General features: G+C 42.5%; 1 protein-coding gene across 3 annotated transcripts in view; it reads left to right on the forward strand.

The window, feature by feature from the left end:
• alad (aminolevulinate dehydratase) overlaps nucleotides 1–20,953 on the forward strand; it is a 75,076-nt gene that overhangs the window by 27,183 nt on the left and 26,940 nt on the right. For 2 of the 3 annotated variants that reach the window (XM_069934751.1, XM_069934759.1), the window contains exons 2-5: nucleotides 8,765–8,906; nucleotides 9,140–9,190; nucleotides 14,194–14,290; nucleotides 20,178–20,313. In XM_069934751.1, the coding sequence (XP_069790852.1) occupies nucleotides 8,794–8,906; nucleotides 9,140–9,190; nucleotides 14,194–14,290; nucleotides 20,178–20,313 (397 nt within the window). In that variant the 5' untranslated portion in view covers nucleotides 8,765–8,793. The remainder of the gene's footprint in view (nucleotides 1–8,764; nucleotides 8,907–9,139; nucleotides 9,191–14,193; nucleotides 14,291–20,177; nucleotides 20,314–20,953) is intronic. The other variant, XM_069934767.1, reaches the window with a different exon arrangement.

Below are 20,953 nucleotides of genomic sequence, written 5' to 3' on the forward strand. Positions count from 1 at the left end.
GCCATTCTTTAAATGACTCCATGTATTCTTTAATAAGAGAAAGTATATCCTTTATCTTGCCTTTCCCTTCTTCTTCTATTTCACTGTACTCTTCCTCTTCCTCTTCTTCTTCCTCTGGGTTGGCCATCTGTTGTTTCTTTGTTGCCCTTTTCTTCTCTTCTTTCTTGTTTTCATTGTCTTCTGTGTTCTCTTCTTGCTGCAGGTGTTCTGCAGCTGTCGTTGCCGGCTGTGGAGATCGACTCCCCAGCTGGTCACCCCTCCCGTCGGTGTGTTTTTTTTCATGCGCACCGTGCACTTTTACTTGGCTCAACGAGCCATTTTTGTAGTCCACTTTCTAGCGACCTGAGGGAGCGGGTTTCTCTCTCCATCGCGGGCTCTTCGAACAGGTAAGGCCTTCTCCTTCTTCCTCCGTTGTCTTCTCTTCCTCTCCTTACCGTTGATTTCGATTTTTCTTTTTTTGTCGCCATCTTCTTTCCACCTTTATACTCACTTTTCTTTAACTTTTATTTCTGTGCCTTTGTGTTTTCCTTTGTTTTTTTTGACTTTTCTGGAGAGGGCTGGAGTTCACCGTCCGGCCACTACTCCATCACGTGACTCCCCCGTCATTTACATTAATGATCTGGATGATGGTGTGGTTAATTAGATTAGTAAATATGCAAATGATACTAAAATAGGTGGAATTGTGGATAATGAAGAAGGTTTTCAGAGATTGCAGAGGGATTTGGACTGATTAGAAGAGTGGGCTGAAAGATGGCAGATGGAGTTTAATGTAGATAAGTGTGAAGTGCTTCATTTTGGAAGGAATAATCAATACAGGACATATGTAGTAAATGGGAGGGCATTGAGGAATGCAGTGGAGCAGAAAGATCTAGGAATAATGGTTCATCGTTCCCTGAAGGTAGAATCTCATGTAGATAGGGTGGTGAAGAAGGCTTTTAGTATGCTGGCCTTTATAAATCAATGCATAGAATACAGGAGTTGGGAGGTGATGTTGAGACTGTTCAAGGCATTGGTGAAGCCAAATTTGGAATATTGTGTGGCATTCTGGGCACTGAATTACAGGAAGGATATCAACAAGGCAGAGAGAGTGCAGAGAATATTTATGAAAATGTGACCTGGGTTTCAGAATCTAGATTACAAAGAAAGATTGAGCAGATTTGCCCTTTGTTCCTTGGAGCATAGAAGGTTGAGGGGAGATTTGATAGAGGTATTTAAGATTATGAGGGGGAATAGATATTTTCAATAAAACTTCAAAAATTATACATATGGAATATATATATACCTCCTATTGTTTGGGTTCGTGTGGGTCTAAGAACCAGACCAAAGTGGAGGTACAAAACACACGCTTATTTCAGAGATGGAAATTGGACAACAGGGTCGATTTGTTAAGAAAACCTCTATACACACACAGACACATACACACAAAATACGCATGGGGTAAATATACACTTCGGATGACGAGGGAGAAACTTGACAGAGACTGGGAAATTACAAGAGCGTACACACTCAACCAGATCAAAGTAATATTATGTGCCCCCACCCCTTGACCAGCACGGACACAGCTCTTGCTACCTGGCCTCGAGATTTTCCCCAGTGTGAAAGGTGCTACTTACGTGCCACGAGGAGTTCAAAGAGGCAGAACCAATGGGCACATGGTCCTTTATAGTTCTGGAGACAAGCTGGAGGCCAATCTAAGGGTCAGTGTGAATCCCGTTAGTTGCTGTGGCCAATGGCTCAAAGCCAAGAGCAGGGGCTCACCAGGGGTGAACTGAGGTGATTCACCTGGGCCAATTGGGTGAAGGTCAGGGCTGAGTCAGGACAGACTGCCTGGACTGCAGCACCTGGTGATTTAGGTGGGCCAATTGTAAGGGTCGCCTTGATGGTTTGGGGTGAGTCTTTGACCTTGATTGACAGATAGTGTGTCCTCTGAAGAGGAGCTCAACAGTGCCACCTGGTGGTGGATGTTACCTCTCCATTACACCCCTCCTTACTTCCTCCACTCACACTTTCTCTCAGAATATACCGAAAAAAAAGGAAAAAAAAACTGGAGGATGCCAAGAGAACAAAATATACATCATAAAATCTTAATATTAATAATGGAGTCAGAGATTACCAATAGGCGGGGTCTTCCAAGAGTCCATTAAATTTTCAACCCACATATCGCAAATATGGGAATGGCATATTTTCCACAAAAAATGATACTTATTACTTAAATTAGGTTATCCTTCCAAGTGGAATACAACTACAAAGTTCGGCATGCCATCTCTACATCCCTAAATCTGTATCTGCTTTCCAAGTAATGCTATGCACTTCCTAGAAACTGCTAAAGCAACTTGTAAAAATTCAATCTAATACATAATTAACCTCAATTTAGATCTCATCACTTTAATATTACCCAACAAAAATAACATAACCTTCATTTTCTTCAAAAAATTTACAATTTCTAACCAAAAAGGTTTAACCTTGGGACACTTCCAAGTTGAATGCAAAAATGATCCAACTTCATGACCACATCTAAAATATAAATCTGATAATGTAGGGTTCCATTTTTAAATTTTTTGAGGAGTTAAATATAATTGATGCAAAAAATTATATTAAACCATTCTTTACCTAACAATAATAATTTTATCATATTTTCTTTACTTAATTGCATCCAATCATTCTCATCTATTTGTCTATTTAAATCTATCTCCCTTCTTAATCTCAATTTATGCTCCTATTTTAGGAGTTTCTTTTTGAAGTAATTTATATATCACAGAAATAAATATATTCACACCACCATTACAAATCAATAATTCTAATTCATTCTGTCTAAGTAATATCAAAAATAACCTAATTTATCAATCAGAAAAGTCTTAACTTGATAATAACAGAAAAAGGTGTTATCTGGGACATTAAATTTGTTCTTCATTCATTCAAGCGTAATAAATCTGCTAGTTTCAAAACAATCTTCTATTTTCTTAATATCCATCCCATTCCAGGTCCTTAAAAATTGATCATCCATAGTAAATGGAAAGTCTATTTTTATATAGACATTTTTCAAGAAATTAAACCTTTTCCACCTATTTCATAATCTATTTTATTGCATAATCAAATGTTTCAAAACAGGTCTATCTCTACTTCCTACTCACAATTTTGAATTTCACTTATAGATAAAATCCTGTATATTACTTTCTCTTAGTTTACTAAGTTGTATATTGACCCAAGCTGGAATTTTATTTACATCAAGCATTGCATTAATAAATTTCAATAAAACTGCCTTATAATAACTCTTAAAATGGGAAAGTTGCAAACCTCTCAATTCAAACTTGCAAGTCAATTTTTCCAAAGAAACCCTTGCCATTCTTCCTTTCCATAAAAACTTTCTAACACTTGAATGTAAGTTCTTAAAAATATTTTGAGGAATTAAAAGAGGAATCGACTGAAAAAGGTATTGAACTCTTGGAAAAATTATTTATCTATAAACAATAAACTCTACCTACTAAAGTTAAAGGTAAGTTATTCCACCTATTCAAACCCTCTTTAATTTTATTAAGTAAAGGTAAATAATTCAATTTATACAAATTTTTATATCATTATCAATCTTAATCTGAAAATACTTAATTCCATCCTCTGGCCACTTAAATCGAGTAATTCCCTACATTGAATATAATCACCCTTAACCAAAGGCATAATTTCACTTTTATCTCAATTAATCTTATTCTCCGATACTTCACCATATTCTTCCAATCTTGTATATAATTGACACAGCGAATTTATAGGGTCCGTCATGTAAACCAAAACATCATCAGAAAATAAATTAATTTTATATTCCTCCTAAGTAACCTTTATGCTTTTAATCTTAAAATCTTGTCTTATTAACTGTGCTAAAGCTTCTATTGTGTAAATACACAAAGCTGATGATAATGGACATCCTTGTCTATTTGATCCAGTTAATCAAAAAACAATAGAAATTTGTCCATTCATTACTTTAGCTGACAGATTTTTATATAAAGTTTTAAACCAATTAATAAATATAGGTCCAAAACTAAACTTTTCTCATACCTTAAACAAATAATTTCATTCTAACCTATCAAAAGCCTTCTGACCATCTAAAGTTACTGCCACCATTAAATCACCCCTCTTCTGAGTTAAAAGAATTAAATTAATCAATCTAACATTATTATCAACAGATTGTTGCTTTTTGACAAATCCTATTTGATCCTTATGAATTAAATTTGGTCAATATCTTGCTACAATATTTGCTAAAATTTTAGCAATAATTTTATAACTGGCATTTAACAAAGATATTGGCCTATAAGGTTTGGTTTTTAATGGATCTCTATCTTTCTTGGGTATAACAGTAATAGTTTCATTTGAGAAAGATTCAACACCTCCATAAAAGGGGGTATTAAAAGATAAAATTTAGGCCGAAAACCATCCTCCCCTGGTGACTTACCACTTTGCAATGAGCTCAATACATCACTAACTTCCCATGCTGTAAATGGAGCATCTAAATCTCTTTGATCTTGAGAAATCAGCGTAGATAAACTTATTTGAGATACATAAATTTTCAATTTTAACCACATAACTATTAGACAGAGATTTATATAAATTAGAATAAAAGTCCTTAAATAATCTTCCTAAAATTATTTTTAATAGCATTAATTTTTCAAGAAGTTTGTTCTGTTTTCAATTGCCAAGCAAGAAACTTATGACCCCTTTCTCCCAATTCATGAAACTTTGGTTCTCTCAATTAATTTTTCAATTCTATTAGTCTGAATCATACTATAATGAAGTTTTTTTTCATTATTAAATTTTTCCTTTTCTCATCAGAAGCCTTTCTTTGCAAATCTTTTTTCCAAACTCTCTATTTCCTTTTCCAATTGATTAACCTCTTTGGTATAATCTTCATTAATTTTCACTGTATAACTTATTATCTGACCTCGTAAATACACCTTCAAAGTATCCCATATAAACATAGAAACTTAAAAATAGATGTAGGAATCCCTCAAGCCTACACCGGCTGATTAGTACCCAGTTCCTGCCTTCTCCCCATTCCTACCCCCTAATCCCCTTGGCCACAAGGGCCAAATCTAACCTACACTTAAATATTGACAGGGAACCGGCCTCAACTACTTCCTGTGGCAAAGAATTCTACACATTTACCACTCTCTGAGAGCAGAAATTTTTACTCATCTCAGTCCTAAAAGAATCCCCCCTTATCCTTAAACTATGGCCCCTGGTTCTGGTTTTTCCCAGCATTGGAAATAACCTTCCTGCATCTAGTCTGTCTAAACTCTTAAGAATTTTATAAGTTTCTATAAGATCCCCCCTCAATCTTCTAAATTCCAGAGAATACAAGACTAATCTATCCATCCTTTCTTCATATGCAAGCCCCTCCATCCCTGGTATCAGCGTAGTGAACCTTCTCTGCACCCCCTCCAAGGCAAGGATATCCTTCCTCAGATAAGGCGAGCAAAACTGCACGCAGTACTCCAGGTGTGGTCTCACCAAGGCCCTGTACAGCTGCAGCAGGATTTCCCTACTCCTGGACTCAAATCCTCTCGCAATGAATGCCAACATACCATTCGCCCTCTTTACCGCCTGCTGTACCTACACGCCCACTTTCAACAACTGATGCACAGCAACACCCAAGTCTCGCTGCATCTCCCCTTTTCCTAAACAGATAACATTTAAATAATAATCCTCTTTCCAATTCTTACCTTCAAAGTGGATAACCTCACATTTATCCACATTAAACTGCATCTGCCACGTCCTGGCCCACTCGCCTAACTTGTCCAAATCACCCTGCACTCTCCTAGCATTCTCCACATAGCTAACCCTGCCACCCAACTTCATATCGTCTGCAAAATTTTGAGATACTGCTATCTATTCCCACATCTAAGTCGTTGATATATATCGTAAACAACTGCAGCCCCAGCACTGAGCCCTACGGTACCCCACTCGTCACTGGCTGCCATTCTGAAAAGAACCCATTTAGTTCTACTCTTTGCTTCCTGTCCCTCAACCAATTCTCTATCCACCTTAATACCATACCTCCTATACTGTGCTTTTAAGTTTATACGCTAGTCTTCTGTGCGGAACCTTATCAAATGCCTTACTAAAGTCCAAATATACCACATCCACTGGTTCTCCCTTATCCACTCTACTGGTTACATCCACAAAAAACTCGATTAGATTCGTCAGACATGATTTCCTCTTCACAAAACCATGATGACTCTGTGCGATGATACCACTACTTTCCAAATGTTCTGCAATTGCATCTTTAATAACCGATTCTAGCACCTTCCCTACTACCGATATCAGGCTAACTGGTCTGTAGTTTCCCAATTTCTCTCTCCCTCTCTTCTTAAAGAGTGGGATTACTTTGGCCACCCTCTAATCCTCAGGAACTAATCCAGTATCCAAAAATGTTTGAAACATTATCACCAATGCATCCACTATTTCCTGGGCTACTTCCTTCAGCACTCTCGGATGCAGACTATCGGCCCCAGGGATTTATCCGCCTTTAATCCCTGCAATTTAACTAATACAACCTCTTGACTTACAATTATTTCCTTTAGTCCCTCCGTCACAAATAGATCCCCGATCCTCAATAATTTCCTGTAGATTAGTTATGTCTTCCTTGGTGAAGACATAACTAAAATAGTCATTCAAACAGTTTGCCATACCCTTGTACCCCATGATCAACTCACTCGTTTCTGTCCGTAACAGACCCATATTTGTCTTAACTAACCTCTTTCTCTTAATGTATCTATAAAAGCTTTTACTGTCATTTTTTTATGTTCCCTGCCAGCTTCCTCTCATAATCCCTTTTACCTTTCCTAATTAATCCTTTTGTCCTCCTCTGCAGAACTCTGAATTTCTCCCAATCATCAGGGATATTATTCTTTTTGGCTAATTTGTAAGCTCCTTCTTTGGATTTGACACTCTCTCAGATCTCCCTTGTTAGCCACGGATGCTCTACCCTCCTCAATTTATTCTTCGTACAAACTGGGATGTACATTTTCTGCACTTGCTCCAAGCTATCCTTAAATGATTGCCATTGCATTTCTACCATTAGTCCTTTAAGTACTATTTGTCAATCTATTTTAGCCAATTCACATCTCATACCATCAAAGTTACCCTTCTTCAAGGTCAAAACCTTTGCATCCATATCAACTCTGTCACATTCCATCCTAATGAAGAATTCCACCATATTATTAAAAATTATCATCCACTGAATTAAAATTTATTTCTAAAAATTCTTGAATTTGTTTCCTTATAAAATCACAAAAATCTACTCTTTTCAACAATGTAGAATTAAATCTCCATCTATAAAGTGATTTTCCTTTTTCGGGAACTAAACGTTATCAAAAGTGGTGAATGATCAGATAAAATCCTAGCTTTATACTCTGCATGCATAACTCTTCCTTGCAACTAGGCCGATATTAAAAACAAATTTATTCAGATAATGGAATCTTGACAAAAAAATAGAAGTTGGAGAAAAACAGTCAGTCAACGTTTAAGGTCAGGTCTCATTACTCACTCTAAATGGCTGCCCAATTACTTTGTATAAGTTCTCTTGCAGCATACCTGTTTGCTCAGCCACTTAAGCTAACCTTTTCTCCACCCACTCTCCAGAGTTGGATCCTGCTGGTGACATCAGCAAACTCCCCCTCCACAAGCTGAGTGATTTGCTGGGCCATTTCAGGGGGTAATTAAGAGTTATCCACACACAGGTTATTCATGGGCTAGACTGGGGAAGGATACAGGCTTCTTTCACTGTGGGTTGTGAGTGAACAAGATGATTCTGATTTCCTGTCCCTGTGCAACATCTGTGTCCCTATGTATCTGTGTCCCTGCGGAACAGCTATGTACCTGACTCCCAGTGGAACAGCTGTGCATCTATGTCCCTGTGGAACAGCTGTGTTGCTGTGTCCATGTGGAAAAGCTATGTATCTATGACCCTGTGGAAAAGCTGTGTCCCTGTGACCTTGTGGAACAGCTGTGTACCTGTGTCCCAGTGGAACAGCTGTATTCCTGTATCCTGTGGAACAGCTGTATACCTGTTTCCCTGTGGAATAGCTGTGTTCTCATGTCCCTGTGGAACAGCTGTGTACCTGTGTCCCAGTGGAACAGCTGTATTCCTGTATCCTGTGGAACAGCTGTGTACCTGTTTCCCTGTGGAATAGCTATGTACCTGTGTCCCTGTTGTACAGCTGTGTTCCTGTGGAACAGCTGTGAGCCTGTGTTCCTTTGGAATAGCTGTGTATCTGTGTACCGATGTCCCTGTGGAACAGCTGTGTACCTATGCAGCTATTTTTATCATTGCACAGCCTCTTGGTGCCAGTGCACAAATGGCCATAGTTTAATTTGATGACTTGTCATGGTAGGATTTAAACCCACAGATCTGTGGCCCAGGGGTAGATCACTAGTAACCCGCCCTTAGATGCACAGCAGTCCACAGCCAGGTACCACATCAGAACCACATCACGTTCTTAATTCCCTGGTGTGTTTGGTTCAGTTCTGACCCACTGTTCAGCTGGAGTGGAGGTTGGAATGTGCGGTTGGGGGAGGGAGGAATGTGTGTGATGTGAGAGGTGGAGTTTCAGTGCTACTGATTAGTGCATTGCTTTCAGCTCTGGAGCTCAGAGACAAGAAATCCTCCAGGAGTTTTTGTTCAAAGCTTTCAGCATCAGAGCTTGCCCTGAATTCCATCCTCTCCTAGCTCTGCACTGGTTTCTGGGTGTCAATTTGTTGCTGCTCTGCTGGGCTTTAGGTTTCTCGGTGTCCACCTGTGGAAGGACGATGCAGACGGAATCGCTTTTACACTCTGGCTACTCACACCCTTTGCTCCGTTCCTGGCAGACGTGCGCCTCCTCCTTCACTGCAAGCAACCTCATCTATCCCATCTTTGTAACGTAAGTGCTGGCAGAAGGCAGTGTGGGCTCCAAAGAGGATTTTTTATTAAATCTAAAATGGGAGCAAAATAAATATTTACACAAATGACTGAATAATGATGCCATCTCATTGATAATTGTTCTGCCATGATTGGACTGGGCATTGAAGGAATCCATTGTCCAGGGCTGTCTTTGGTTTAACCTTGTTTGTCCTCAGAATCTGCAGAAGTGATACCTGCTTTTTCCTCTTCCAGTGATGATGCCAATGCTGTGGAACCCATTGCAAGCCTTCCAGGACAGGCAAGGTAGGAATTTCCTGCCGCATGGGTGTTGCTGGGCAGAGGAGAGGGAAGGGGAGGAGTGAAAGGAAGGAGTAGGAAGGAGTGAGAAAGAAGTTGAAAAGGAGAATGAGCAAAGCAAAGGGAAGGGGAGGTTTTGGAGGGCCAAGGAGAGAAGAAGGGAAGGAGATGGAGAAGGGTAAGGCAAGAAGAGGTAAAAGCAGAGAGGAGGCCTCACCCTTGTTAATGTGTACATGAGTACAAAGCCTTTTGTATTCCTTGGGTTCTGAGCTAAATTGAACGTACTCAGCTGCAGAAAGGTTGATCGGTAGGCACAGAGTGGAAAAATTAATTCAATTTTGATAATGAGAGAAATTATATTGGGGAGAGCAAATTTACCAGTGGAGTACAATATTGTTCAAATATTGAAAATTATTAATATTTCTTTGAATAAAAGGTGAGGTTTCTTGTTCTCTCACATCTCTGCAGGTCAATCTCTCCCTTATGTCTTGTGTTCAGTGCCCTAACTGAAGCAGTCCGCCCCTCGTGCATGATGGCCTCTACACAACATCTGAGCAACATGTAACAGAGCCGTCAGAGTAGTTTGGTAACAGCTCAGTTTAGTAATGCCCTGTCATTCATTCGGGGCCTGAGGAAAATGTGAATGAGATGGAACACATCTACAGTACTGCTAGCAGTCTTATTCACTATTTATGGAGGGATAGATTTTCACTGGTGCATGTTCAGAGAGGGTTCACGTGATTGATTCTTGAGATGGATGGCTTGAGTTATGCAGAAAGATTGGGTAGGTTGGATGTGTACTCATAGAGAAGCTTATGAGAATGAGAGGAGATCTATTGAATCCTATTGAAATAGGAAGAGGGGTCAGTTATCTGGTCTGTCAACAGTTCTCTGCCATCAATAAGATCATGGCTGACCTGGCTGTGGATTTAGGTGCACTTACCCACCCGTTCCCCACAACCCTTAAGTCTCCAGTTATTCAAAAATATACAAGGCAGATTCATTGGGCAGAGAATTCCACAAAATTTGTCCTGTTCTAGCTTATTGGTTTAAAATGTTCCATTTGCTTTTTATGTTCTATTTATTGGAGTTGGCTCTGGATAGCATTACTTTTCCTGAACTGGCAGCATTGGGATTTTCATGTTTGCACTATAAATTCATATATGTTAATTGACACGGTCCAGTATGATCCTGAAGATAATAGCGATACCAGCCGGGAAAGACAATCCAAGCTACAGTATATAGTAAGCAATGTGTTTGAGAAAGCTGACCCTTCCCCCACAGCCTGCGTGAACCTGATATGCCAGCAGTTAGGACAGGGCGGAGGTTCCTCGAATGGTGTGTTTGTCACTTCCTGCAGATAGGTGTGGACACTGAAACAGCAGCATTTCCTTTACTTCAGACAAAGAAACCTTGCAGCTTATCTAGCCGTGCAACAGCAACATGAATGTATGGTTCACTCCCAGTAAGACACAGGGTCCTGTTACGCAAATGTATTCCTGGAGCTCAGATCTGTGCAGAGCCAGAGGCAAAATTATGTTAGGTCGAGATTACAAGTGCTTAAATTAGTTCACTGATCTGGTTTGAGAGGTAAACTGAAATTTACAGCAGGAAACTTATTCAGTAAATATATTTGAAGTAATTCTGCCATTCTGAGCTAAATTGAACGTACTCAGCTGCAGAAAGGTTGATCGGTAGGCACAGAGTGGAAAAATTAATTCAATTTTGATAATGAGAGAAATTATATCGGGGAGAGCAAATTTACCAGTGGAGTACAAAATACCTGGTGGAGGAACAGAGAGAACGTGCACACACAGGTCACAGGATAGATAGATAAAGTTACTGAGAGGACATTAATCATAAATGCTTTAATTGACTAAACCAGCACCTTTCACTGCATGGAGCTGCAGGAGAATCTCAGCCAGACATGCAGCACCCATAAGAAGTAAAAGGCACTCAAAGGTTCAGCCCTGAGTCCTTGAAGGTTTTGTCAGAACTGTGTGAAACTCACTGGTGCACTGTGGACAATTCTGGTTCCACACCTCAGGAAGGACATGAGAAAAATGGAGGGGGAGCAGGGCAAGAGTTAAGGAGGATGTTGTCATGGATAGAAGTAGTTGTGAGGGCAGGCTGTCGAGGCTGAGTGTGTTTTGGAGGTGAAATTAAATTGCCACAATTGTAAGAGGCTGAGATCAGTTGAATGTGAAGCTCCCGCCTCTCTTGCACCAGTATCCCTTGGAGTTTAGAAGAACGAGGGGTGACCTTTTTCAAATATGTGCGATTATAAGAAAGGTTGAGAGGGTGGTTTGACAAGGGGACTTCAAGATAAGAGGCTGGTACGTTGAAAATATTTTCTCACAGGGGTGGTAAGTGTCTGGAATTCTCTGCCCCAGTAGGTGGTGGATGCTTGATTCTTACATATATATCTGATAAATATCTGATAAATTGAAAAATAGAAGGGAATGGAGAAGAGGAATTGAGACCAGCACAGATACTGATCAGACGTGAAGGACCTTATGGTCTGTTCCTGCTCCTGTTTTCAATAGTTGAGGAATGTAGATTTGTTAATTACTGGAAGGAATGGAGGAAAATTGAGGAAGAATAGCCAAGATGTATGCAGTAAAGGGGAGGGCATTAAGGACTAAGAGGGATCTTGGAGGAATGCTTCAGCGTTCCTTGAAGTTGGATTTGCATGGAGATAGAAGGCTTTGGGTACGCTGGCCTTGATAAATCATAGCATGGAATATAGGATCTGGGGAGGTGATGTTCAGTGTTGGTGAGGCCAAGTTTGGAGTATTGTATGCCGTTCTGGTCTCCAAATGATAGGAAGGATATCAATAAGGTAGAGAGAGTGCAAAGAAGTTTTATTACAAAAATGTTGCCTGGATTGCAGTATTTTGAATACGGAGAAAAATTGAGTAGACTGGGACTTCATTCATTGGAGCGTAGAAGGTTGAGCGGGGATTTGATAGAGGTATTTAAAATTATCAAGGGAATAGATAGAGTAGATGTGAATAGACTCTTTCCCCTAAGGGGAGCAGAGATTGGAACAAGGGGTCATAAGTTAAGGGGCAAAACTTTAGGAGTAATACAAGAGGATGCTTCTTCACTCAGAGAGTGGTGGCTGAGTGGAATGATCTTCTGGAAGAAGTTGTGCCAGGGTCAATTCTGTAATTTAAGATGAGGTTATATGAGTACGTGGATGCGAGGGGGTTGGAGGGTTATGGGCAAGGGAAGTAGGTAGATGGAACTAGTTGAGTTTCACGTAAATCAGTGCTTTAGGTGCCATAAGCAAGTTGGCTCTTTCTTGCACTCGACTTGGTTATGTGAAACCTTTCTGGAATAGAATTAAGGAACTTATTAAAATTTAAACTTTCACTTGATCCTAAGGTATTTTTATTGGGTTATATGAAAAAATTGAGTTTGGAATTAAAATTAGATAAGTCTCAAATTGCTTTTTGAGATTGGCTTTAGCTGTGGCTAGAAAATGACGTGAGTATTCAATGGTGGCATTCGGAAAGGAGGTCTTGTATTCCATTAGAAAAGATAACATATAATACAAGCCTAGTCTACCAGTGGAAATATTAAACAGGCAGAATACTATTCATAGTCTGAAAATTAGAGGTTATCCATATAAAAGAGATCAGGAAGAACTTCTTTAGCCAGAGGATTGTGGATCTGTGGAACTCACTGCGGCATACAGCAGTGGAAGCCTGATCTCTGGGGGTATTTTAAAAAAGAAAGACAAATATCTCATTAGTGAGGGCATCAAGGGATTATGGGAAAAGGCCAAAAATTGGAACTAGTGTGGAGTATCTTAGTGTAGATTTATGCAACAGACTTGATGGGCCCAGTGGCCTGGTTCTGTTCCTTTGTCTATGATCACTAAAGGTTTTATTTTCATCCTGTGAACGGTTGGGGTTTGGAATTTTTCCCAAAAGGTGGGAAACTTGTCAGCACTTGAATTGCAATCCCCAAGGCTCGGACTAAGAGCTGGGAAGCCAAAGAAGCCCCAAGTAGCTCTGCTTTGAGCTAGCAGGGATGTGGTACTGCTCTAGCGAAGGATCCTCAAGGTGTCAGAGAAATGTTTTTGAATGTGTCCTGACCCAGCCACTTGATGAGGTATCAGCTGGCTGAATGTTTGTCAAATGGTGGATTTTTAGAAGGGAAAGGAGAGATGCAGGGTCAGAGAGAGAACTGAGAGTGCAGTTGCCAGTCATAGGGGATTAAACCTGGAGGAAGGCCCGGAATTAAACTCCCACAGCAAGATCAAAAATTGATGGCCCTCTTCCCCAATGTGACCCCAAGTTTCCTGGTCAGAAGCTGGTACTTGGGAGATTTGAAGAACCAACCTTTCTCTAAGGATGCATAGTGTCTCTGCATCACCAAGGTGCACCAAGTTAAACACTCTCACACTGGGAGTAAAGCATGTAAGTGGGTTAATGAAAGGCATTTATACTAGAGCTGATCTGGGAGTTCTTGATGCAGAGCAGACAAAGAATTGCTGGAGGAACTCAGTAGGTCAGACAGCATCCATGGGTAGAAATGGTCAGTTCGTCTGCAGCATTTGTGCTCCTCTGTGTATTTGTTTTGTAGATACAGGCCTTTCCAGCCTTGAGCCCATGCTGTCCAAATACACCAATGTGACCAGTTAACCTACACATCCCTTACATCTGGACAGTGGGAGGAGACTGGGGCACCCGGAAGAAATCCTCAGAGGTCACAGAGAGAACGTACAAACTCCTTACAGACAGTAGCAAATTTGAAGGTGGCCACTGGTGCTCCCTCACCTCACCGCTATGTGTAACAATCTCTCCAGGGAGAATCTGAAATTGTTTAATTGGAAAATCAGGCTGCTTTGTGCTTTTGGACACTTCAGTGTTGTGGATTTCAGACAGCAGGCAGGTTTAGTATATATACCCTTGGAATGATTCAACAGGGCATTTAGCCAGGCTGCTGAGTGAAGGTGTGGTATCACCAGAGGCTCTTTGTCTTGTCTGCCTCTCCAGGTACGGCGTCAATAAGCTGGAGGGGATTCTGCGCCCTCTTGTCGACCGGGGTTTGGCTTGTGTGTTGATCTTTGGCGTTCCAGCCAAACTTGCCAAGGTATGAATCAAGGGTCACCTTCCCTCCAAGTCAGACTACAGTTTGACACACTCCATTTGTGTTTTTTAACTCGTTCATTTTTTTGGGGGAAATGTGAGTGTGGCTGGCAAGGGCAGCATTTATTGCTGCTATGTTCAGAATAGGTTCAATGGTTCAAAGAGAATCAAGGCTGGACACATGTTATGGACCCCAGTGGCCTTTATTTATGCACAGGAGAATTCGCAAAAGGGCACACATGCTCAGAGACTAATGTACACAACACACATGCTTGATATGCCGAGGAACAAAGGTTCAATTTCTTTAGTACCCACCACCAACAGGCACGATATACCTAGAAACAAAGGTTTAATTTGTTCAGCACCCAACACCCACAGGCATAGTATATCACATAACTAAACAAATACATACACATGAACCTGACCTCCATTGTAGCACCAGCTCAGGACGGGCCCATTGCAGTCGTCCCTCTGGAGCTGCCCGTGGCTTACAGCCTGGAATTCAGCTGTGGTAACAACTGAAGAATACATGCAGAACAATAATGCCCAAATAACTGTACATTGGGTGCAAATAAACTACTGCTAAACCTTCTCAACTCCTGATTGGGAATGCAAGGATTAAGGACACAGTACCCACCAACTCTATCTATCTCAAGCAGGCACAGCACATGAATAAACAGTAAATTAATTATAACAAGAATATCAAATGAATCTGATCTCCAGTATCATACATGGCTCAGGATCCAGGATGGGCCCAATGCAGTCAGGCCCTCTGGAGCTGCCTGTGGCCTGCAGCCTGGAGTTCAGTGCCAAGGTCTGCATGTAGTAGCAAGAATGGAGAATGAGAGAGACTGCACTTGCTCAGCTTTTTTAATGCAGGACACGTCCACATGACCTGCAAGGACCAAGCGTGCATCAGCCTCATCTGTGGACTGAATTAACCATTGATTGGCACCTGAAGGACCAATCACACATCAGCTGCCAGGGCCAATCAGGCATCAGCCTCACAGGTGGGCAGATCTAACCCTTGATTGGCAGGAGAGGTGACTTCTGACGACTCTAGACAGAGAGGCCACATGACCCTCCATAATCCACATACCCACCAGATTCCAGATGGAGAAGCCACATGACCCTCCACAGTCCACACTATAGTTGTATATCCCTAATTGCCTGTGAGGTGGTGGAGAGTCCCCAGTCAAATGTCCTCTCGGTGTTGTTGAGGAGGGAGTTCCAGAATTTAGACAACCACAATGAAAGAACGACAATAAATTCACAAATCAGGACTGGGTGACCCAGGGAAAGCAGCAGTTGATGGTGAAATGCTGTTGAGAACAGATTGCAACCTAAAATAAGGGATGAACCCACAGTTTGAATTCATTTTCAGCCCTTGAGGTGTCCCAGTTCACTTCACAGCCAGTCAGGGTTCAGACCCTTGGGAGCAAACAGGAGGAGCAGGGAGCCAGATCATCCATTCCCCTGGCATTGGCTGAGGATGGAGAACGACACAGTTTGCAACAGGGCATGGTATCCACCTGTTTCAAATGGGTATCAATCGTACCTGTGCCCAAGAAGAGTGTGGTAACCTGCCTAAATGACTATCGACCAGTGGCACTCACATCAGTGATGAAATATTTTGAAAGGCTGGTGTTCAGCATTTAACACCATCATGTCCTCAAAACTTACGAGCAAACTTCAAGATCTGGGACTCAACACCCCGCTGTGTAATTGGATCCTTGAATTCCTCACTTCCAGACCACAATCACTGAGGATTGGTAGGAACATATCCTCCACAATCTTCATCAGTACCAGAGCACCATAGGGCTGCGTTCTTTGCCCCCTGCTCTACACCTATGACTGTGTGGCTCGGTACAACAACAATATCCACAAATTCGCTGATACCACAGTAGTTGGTTATATAAAAAGGGGCGATGAGTCAGCATATGGGGGAAGATTGAAAACTTTGCTAAATGATGCACCTGTAGTGATTGCACTAAGCAAGCGTGGAGAAGAACAACATGCACACCAAAGCCTTGGAAAAAGAGACTGGTTTATTGCTCTGGTCATCATGTTTATTTAGGCCCCAGGTGCTGACGTCAGGCCCCAGTATCATCGGAGTGCTGGCTTGGGATTGGCCAGCATTCCTGTCAGAGTTCCAATCTTCCCACCGTGCAGAGGTCACCTGGGGTGATGGCCGGAGTCACTCCCAGGTCTGTGCGGTTACCGTGTTCATCAGCCATTTTGTGGGCCAGTCCGTGTCTCTGCACGTGAACCACTACGTGACCACCCCCTCCCAGAACCAGCAACCGGGCCATTGTCTGTAGCCTTGGGCGGTCTGCCCCTGCATAGCAGGGGAGAAGTAGAAACTGGCTCATTACAGTCCAGGTACGCCAGTTTCAGGCAGTCGAATTCATTGTCCAAGAGTGTTATTGAGTCCAGACTCTGCCTCTGGGGTAGTTTGGCTTCCCCCTGAGGCAGAATCTGAAAAGTTCTGGCGTGCACCAAGCGCCGTCCCTTGAAGTCAACAGGCAAGGTAGTCACCCCCACCCAGGAGCAGTTGGTGAAGGTTCATGTAAAGCAGGTGTTGCTGAAATGAAGGGGAATGGTGTGAGTCCCAAAAGTCCGAATGGAGGAGCTGTTGGCTGCCCTCAGTGCTCGGCCCTGTTTGCCATTGCAGATGTTGAGGCCTGCGAGGGGTAGGACGCTTATCTCAGCACCAGTGTCAACCAGGAAATGCTTGCCTGACAAGGAGACCCAGAAGTAAAGTAAGCTATCACGTGGGCCAACCACCACGGCCATCAACGATAGTTGGCCATTGCGTTTCCCAGAAACCTGCAGGGTGGCCGGTATCTACGGGCCTCTGCACCCCATTGCTGATGATAGTAGTATAGCTATCCCAGGATATTAAATTACCTCTCCGCTGGCCTTGATCTCAAAGGGGACTGTTCGTGGGGTCTTGTGATGTGGTCTACGATGTCACTGGTGTTCTTCTTCACTCTCCAGACCATGTCTACCCAGACCGTAACCCTCCGACGGTCGCTGAAGTCCTTGTCCTTGAGCAAGAGCTGGATATCCTTGGGCAGCTGCTCCAAAAAGATCTGCTCAAAGAGCAGGTTAATAGCTCTTTGAGGGCCATGTATTTGCTTTGCTCTAGGAAATCTACGACCCTCACCACTGTGTCCTGATCGAGGGTGCTCACGACGTAGAAGTAGCAGATGTCAGCGGTGGTGATGTGGCGAAGCTGGAACTGAGCCTTGGCTTGCTCAAACCACACATATGGCTGTGACACCCAGAACATTGGAAGCTGAGAGAGACTGCATGGATGGTCACTGGCTCTGCTTGATCCATCATCTTCGGATCCCACTGCTGGTTGGACCTCTCGGGGTCACCAATGTAGCATTCGTGCTTAGCGAGCATGGAGAAGAACAACATGCATAGTAAAGCCTTGGAAAACGAGACTGGTTTATTGCTCTGGCTGTCACGTTTATATGGGCCCCAGGTGCTGACGTCAGGGCTCTACGTCATTGGAGCGCCGGCTTGGGATTGACCTGCTTTCCCGCCAGAATTCCCCATCTTCCCACCGTGCAAAGGTCACCTGGGACAACGGCCAGTGTCACCCCCAGGTCTGCGCAGTCGCCACATTCATTGGCCATTTTGCGGGCCAATCCATGTCTCTGCTTGCAGGCCACTACACACCAACAATAACCTTGCATTCAATGTTACCAAAGCCAAGGAGCTGATTGTTGACTTCAGGAAGGGAAAGCCAGATGTGTACGATCCAGTGATCACTGTGTGATCTGGAATAGAGAGGGTGAGCACATTTAAGTTCTTAGGAGTCACTGTCTAGGAGGATCTTTCCTGGACCCAACACACTAATGGCATTGTGAAGAAAACACATTAGCACCTCTACTTCTTCATGATTTTGCAGAGGTTTGGTTTGACAAATTTCTACAGATGTGTGGTGGAAAGTGTGCTGACTGACTGCATCACGATCTGGTATGGGGACACCAATACCATTGAGCGTAAAGCCGTGAAAAAGTAGTGGGCATAGCCCAGGTCATCACGAGCAAAACCCTCCCCACCATCGAGAACATCTACGGGGAATGCTGCCGTTGGAGAGAAGCATCAATCGTCGAGAATCCACACCACCCAGCACATGCTCTGTTCCCACTGCTGCCATCAGGAATGAGGTATAGATTCTACAAGACTCACCCCTCCAGGTTAAGGAACAGCTGCTACCCCTCCACCATCAGACTCCTCAACAATATACTCAATCAAGGACTCAGTTAAGGCTTTAACTTTTGCATTTTATTGTTTCTTTTTCCTCTCCGTATTGCACAAATCAATTGTTTACATTTATTTATTTGGTTACACTTGTATATTATGTACAATTTTTTTGCACTACCAATAAATGGTAATTCTGCCTCACCTGCAGGAAGAAGAATCTCATGGTTGTAAGTGATGTCATGTATGTACTCTGACAATAAATCTGAAAATTAGAAACAGAATGTGGGGGCCGTTTAACTTCTCTGTAAGGTTTCTTCAGAAATTATTCACGACTTAATGACTGAGGAGACCTGAACACTTCAGGTTTTGGCTCAGCAGGGAGATCTTAGATAGAAGTGGTCAGTAGGACACTGTGTTCCAAATGATTTTTGTCATTTGCTGTCATGCGCTGTCTGCTTCTTGGTCACTTGAGGCAGCACTAACTGTACATGAGGTGCTCTTTGACTCAGTTGCGGACCCTCATCTCATCTGCAGTACTTTAAGAGATGTTACCCGAGTTCAAATGAATAATTAAGTCTTAAATCATACTTCTTACCTTGGGTATAGCTCTTGTCACTTCAGTCAAAAGATGACACTTTCAAATCCCAAACATGAACACACAGCCATGCTTTATAATCCGGTGTCTTCTTTCAGTGTTTGGACAAGATGTTTGAAGGGGATCTGATGGAGAATTTTTCCACCTCACAGCTGGTTGAGGCCAGAGTGAATGGTTCAGACAGGAGCTCTCACAAGATTTAAGAAGTATATAGAACAGCCCTTGGATCACCCAGGCAAAGGACTGCATGCTGGTAAATGAGATTTATGGAGACTATACTTGACGGCCATGAATGTGGTGGATTGAAAGGGTTGTTTTGTGACCCTCTGGGATTAATCTGTCCTCTCAGGTAGATCCAAGTGATCTGTGCTGTTAGAGGAGTGGGTGAGACCTTCCTGGGTGCCTAACTAGTAAGTATTTCTCAGCTAATGTTGCTGAACTAGATTACCTGGCCAATATCTGTCTTCTGTTTTGCTAAGTTTCACTACGCACATTCCTCATAATAAAACAATTCTGTAAGGGTTTGTCATTGAAAAGTTCACCACATCAAACTGCCCTGTTTGTGGAGTGTGTTAATTGGCAGTGGGCCAAATCTGAGCTCAATCTGTCTGATATGGTGAATAGGCACAATGACATCCCACAGCACAGGCGAAGAAGAGGAGGCTTTTCCTCTCATCCCACTCCATCGTGCTTGCTTCCTGGTTCATCTTCCAAGCCCTTGGAGAAATTTCATGGCTTGGTGATCTCAGTACAAAGCAAGTGTCACCCAAGGGGCAGCAGTGAGAAAATGGCTTTTTCGTTTGAATCTCCTGCCGAATGCATTCTCCCTTTTCTGCATAACCTGCTTTTCTGAAGAACTGCAAAGTACCACGCAAGATTACAGAATCCAGAAACTACCCCTTGCTGTCCTTGCCCTGGGATTGTGTGATGAGACAAATGGGAGTCTCACTGAGCATAGCGACAAATGTTTATGACATTCATTGGGGGTTAGGACGATGATAACAAAAGACTAACGATGATCACTTTTGAATGCCTTTGCTGGGTTTTATTAAGGCTGTGTTTTCTTGGACAGGATGAGAGAGGGTCAGGAGCAGACCAGGAGGAGACCCCAGCCATCCTGGCAATTAAAAAGCTGCGCAGCACGTTCCCAGGACTACTGATTGCCTGTGATGTCTGTCTCTGCCCATACACTGTTCACGGCCACTGTGGTGAGTAAACAGATGGCATTCCTTCCTCACTAGCCCCACTGAGGAACAAATTCCTCCACCCCTCTGGTTTTAAAAGGTACAGACTGAGTCAACCCTGGCCATGGAACTGATAGTTTGTGTAACTACTGTTGTAAGGGTGTGTGAATCAGGCAACACATGAATGCACTACGCCAGTTTCCTGAGTAAATACTGATACAAAAAAAAACTGTTTAAGATCTCTCCCATTTCTTGAGGCTCCACACATAGTTGACCACTCTGATTCTCTGATGTTGGAGAGGGTTCAGAGGAAGTTCACAAGGATGACTCTGGGAATGAAAGGGTTCACAAGAACAGAAGTAGGCCATTCAGCCCACTGAGTCAGCTCCGCAACTCCATCTAGTTCTAAATTTTGGCCTTCCTCATATCCCTTAATACGCTGACTAATTTAATACCTATTGTGGTGATACATCACTATATACTGTTATTTGGTTATTGGCTCACTGCCTTCCCTCAGTGACTTCACTGGTCCAGGTCTTATGGTATTAAAAGCCTGTCATCCAGCAACTCTAGCTTTTTGGTATTATTGATAATGTATCACCTATCAATCTCCTCCCTAAACTCCCCCAATGATCAGACCTCCACAGCTCCATCCGAAATCTAC

This window comes from Narcine bancroftii, chromosome 1 (assembly GCF_036971445.1).
Source record: "Narcine bancroftii isolate sNarBan1 chromosome 1, sNarBan1.hap1, whole genome shotgun sequence".
In the NCBI taxonomy this organism is placed as follows: Eukaryota; Metazoa; Chordata; class Chondrichthyes; order Torpediniformes; family Narcinidae; genus Narcine; species Narcine bancroftii.